We start from the raw sequence: 2,500 nt of genomic DNA, 5'->3' as shown, positions 1-2,500 counted from the left end.
GGAATAGAACAATATTTTTATTCCCCATTACTACCAAAGTACCTGTTACTACTTTGTAGGGACTTCAAAGCACATGTTTGTAAACGCCGCCATGAAATACCAGAAACCATCACAAATACATGTAAGTTGTCAAAATGAAGCAGGTACTTAAAACAACTATACAAAAAGTCTAAGAACTATGTATTTCATATTATTCGTACACGTACTTAAACATACATTTTTTATGATAAAGAATCATAAACTTGCTTGCCTGCTCACTCACTCACTCACTCACTCACTCACTCAGTCACTCACTCACTCACTGACCCAGTCACTCACTCACTCAGTCATTCGGTGAATTCTGTACAACAAGCTACTTTCCTCCTAGAATAATATGGAAAACCATTGTAAAGGAAGCCATTAATGAAAATGAGTACAATCTTTGGAGACAGAGATTAGATAGTAGAGACGAATTATTACTCTTCCCTCAATTACATCAGAGCCTTGTACCGTTTTATCTGTATTTCCAATCACGTAAGTCCTCAATATATGCCAATAGTTTACAAAATAATGAAAATCCTAGCCTCTTTAGGACAAACTGAATGTTCTAAATGTCAAGAGCTTGTTGGACATTACCTAACTCATTTATTGACTTCATGTCGTAATACGGTTGTACAAAGAGATGTTTTCCGGTCAACTCTGTTTGATAATATCAACGTTAACTTGGTTGTACGTTTGTACAACTTAAATGAAGTTGATTTTATTATCAGTATTTTAGAAGATAGCAAAAAACACTTTCAGCAACCAGACGAATGCGAAATATTTCAAGATACAGTCTATAAGCTAATAGACACATGCTTAGACTTTTGATTAGATTATGATGTCTTGTCACACTCTTATTTCTTACTGTCAATTTTTTAGAAGATAGTAGTATAAATTTCAGCAACCGAACAAATAGGAAACATTCAAGATATTGTTTAACTGACTAATGAAGTCATGCATTCTATACTTATTTATTTATTTATTAGTTTGTTTTTGTATATTTGTGAACTGAGTTGTAACTCTTCTCATTGAGGAGGAATAAAGAAACAACAACAACAACAACAACAACAACAACAACAACAACAACAATAACTCACTCACTCACTCACTCACACATGTTACTAGCACTAACACTGAATTGCTCAAGTCCCCGAGCTTTTCCCCCGTTCATTATTTGAATAAATAATTTTCTTCAAAACACACAACTGTTGTGATTGTGTAAACTGATAACCTGAGCGAGTGATTGTGAAATAGTCGGGTGAACGCCTAAGCTTGGGACACTACCAGTAACAGGGGAAAATAAAAAAACCTGGATATTTTCCAGTAAAAAAATAATCTCCCAAGGGACTGGTACCAGTCTACAATAACACTTGTAACTAGCACTAACTTGTGCAAACACTAACATTAACCCAATTGACTAGTACCAACTCATGCAACTAGCACTAACTCGTGTAACTCGTACTAACTCATGTGAACTCTAACTCAAGTAATTAGAACTAACTTTGTGCAACTAGCAATAAAACGTGTAACTAGCACTAGCTCAAGTAACTAGCACTAATTCATGTAACCACCGAATCCATTGTCTCTATTGAGAATTACAAATGCCTAATACTGAAAGCGAGAATAGTCAGCAAATATAAGTGGTCATTTTGTCTTTAATATATATAGATCGCTCACCTGTAGTCGATGTGAAGTAAATGCCATGAGAGTAGTTAGGATGGAGATCAGCTGCAGGAAACCATGTATCACTGTACTCTGCTTTTGTAGCTAGTCCACCGTTGAATAAAGATATCACCCCATAATCGATAGAACTATTCCCTAAAATATAACAATATATTCATATTGAAAGAAGGGGGGTTTTGGTCTTGCCGTCAGTGTTTTATAATTGTCTGAAATCATTCAGTCTTATTAGCTAGCACTGGTTCCATATAAGATAAAGTGGATCTAAAAAGTAACCATACTTTTTAGCAAAAGCTGCATTTGAGTGTCTGCTGTTCATATCATCTATATATTTCATTAATCATGTTTTGCGTGTTACTTTTTTACGCAGGTGATGAAGCTCAACTAAAAGCTTACCATCACACGCAAGGTAAATAACCGCTACATCTAGAGAGGTGTTAATAGCGAAATGTGAACAGTTCCATTTTGATTGTTCAAGGGTTACTTAGGGTCAGCTTACATAAAACATCTCTTGCTATTTCACCTGTCTGTGGTCATTAGAATATGATACTAGAAATACTCTAAATGGGGACACCGTCGTGAGAAAACAAACTGAAAACATTACTCGTCAAGTCTATCAGATGTGTAATACGATAACAGCATTGCCTACTATAAGGGGCTTATCTTTTTACCATGATAATGAGCGAAAACACTCAAAAATGACACAAACACAGTAATTATACACAGTTCAATGTTCTATTGTTTTTTGACAGCTGCAATTCCCATGGAATAAGTGAGAAACGTAATAACCTAGTTGATG

The 2,500-nt window shown here is 35.1% G+C and overlaps 1 protein-coding gene across 1 annotated transcript in view; it reads right to left on the bottom strand.

The window, feature by feature from the left end:
- Nucleotides 1-2,500, bottom strand: part of LOC144433298 (uncharacterized) — a 15,874-nt gene that overhangs the window by 5,780 nt on the left and 7,594 nt on the right. The window contains exon 2 of the mRNA XM_078121608.1: nucleotides 1,699-1,839. Within this exon, the coding sequence (XP_077977734.1) occupies nucleotides 1,699-1,839 (141 nt within the window). The remainder of the gene's footprint in view (nucleotides 1-1,698; nucleotides 1,840-2,500) is intronic.

Source organism: Glandiceps talaboti, chromosome 1 (assembly GCF_964340395.1).
Source record: "Glandiceps talaboti chromosome 1, keGlaTala1.1, whole genome shotgun sequence".
Classification (NCBI taxonomy): domain Eukaryota; kingdom Metazoa; phylum Hemichordata; class Enteropneusta; family Spengelidae; genus Glandiceps; species Glandiceps talaboti.
Note: the sequence above shows the minus strand (reverse complement) of the source record. Positions and strands in the feature narration are given on the sequence as shown.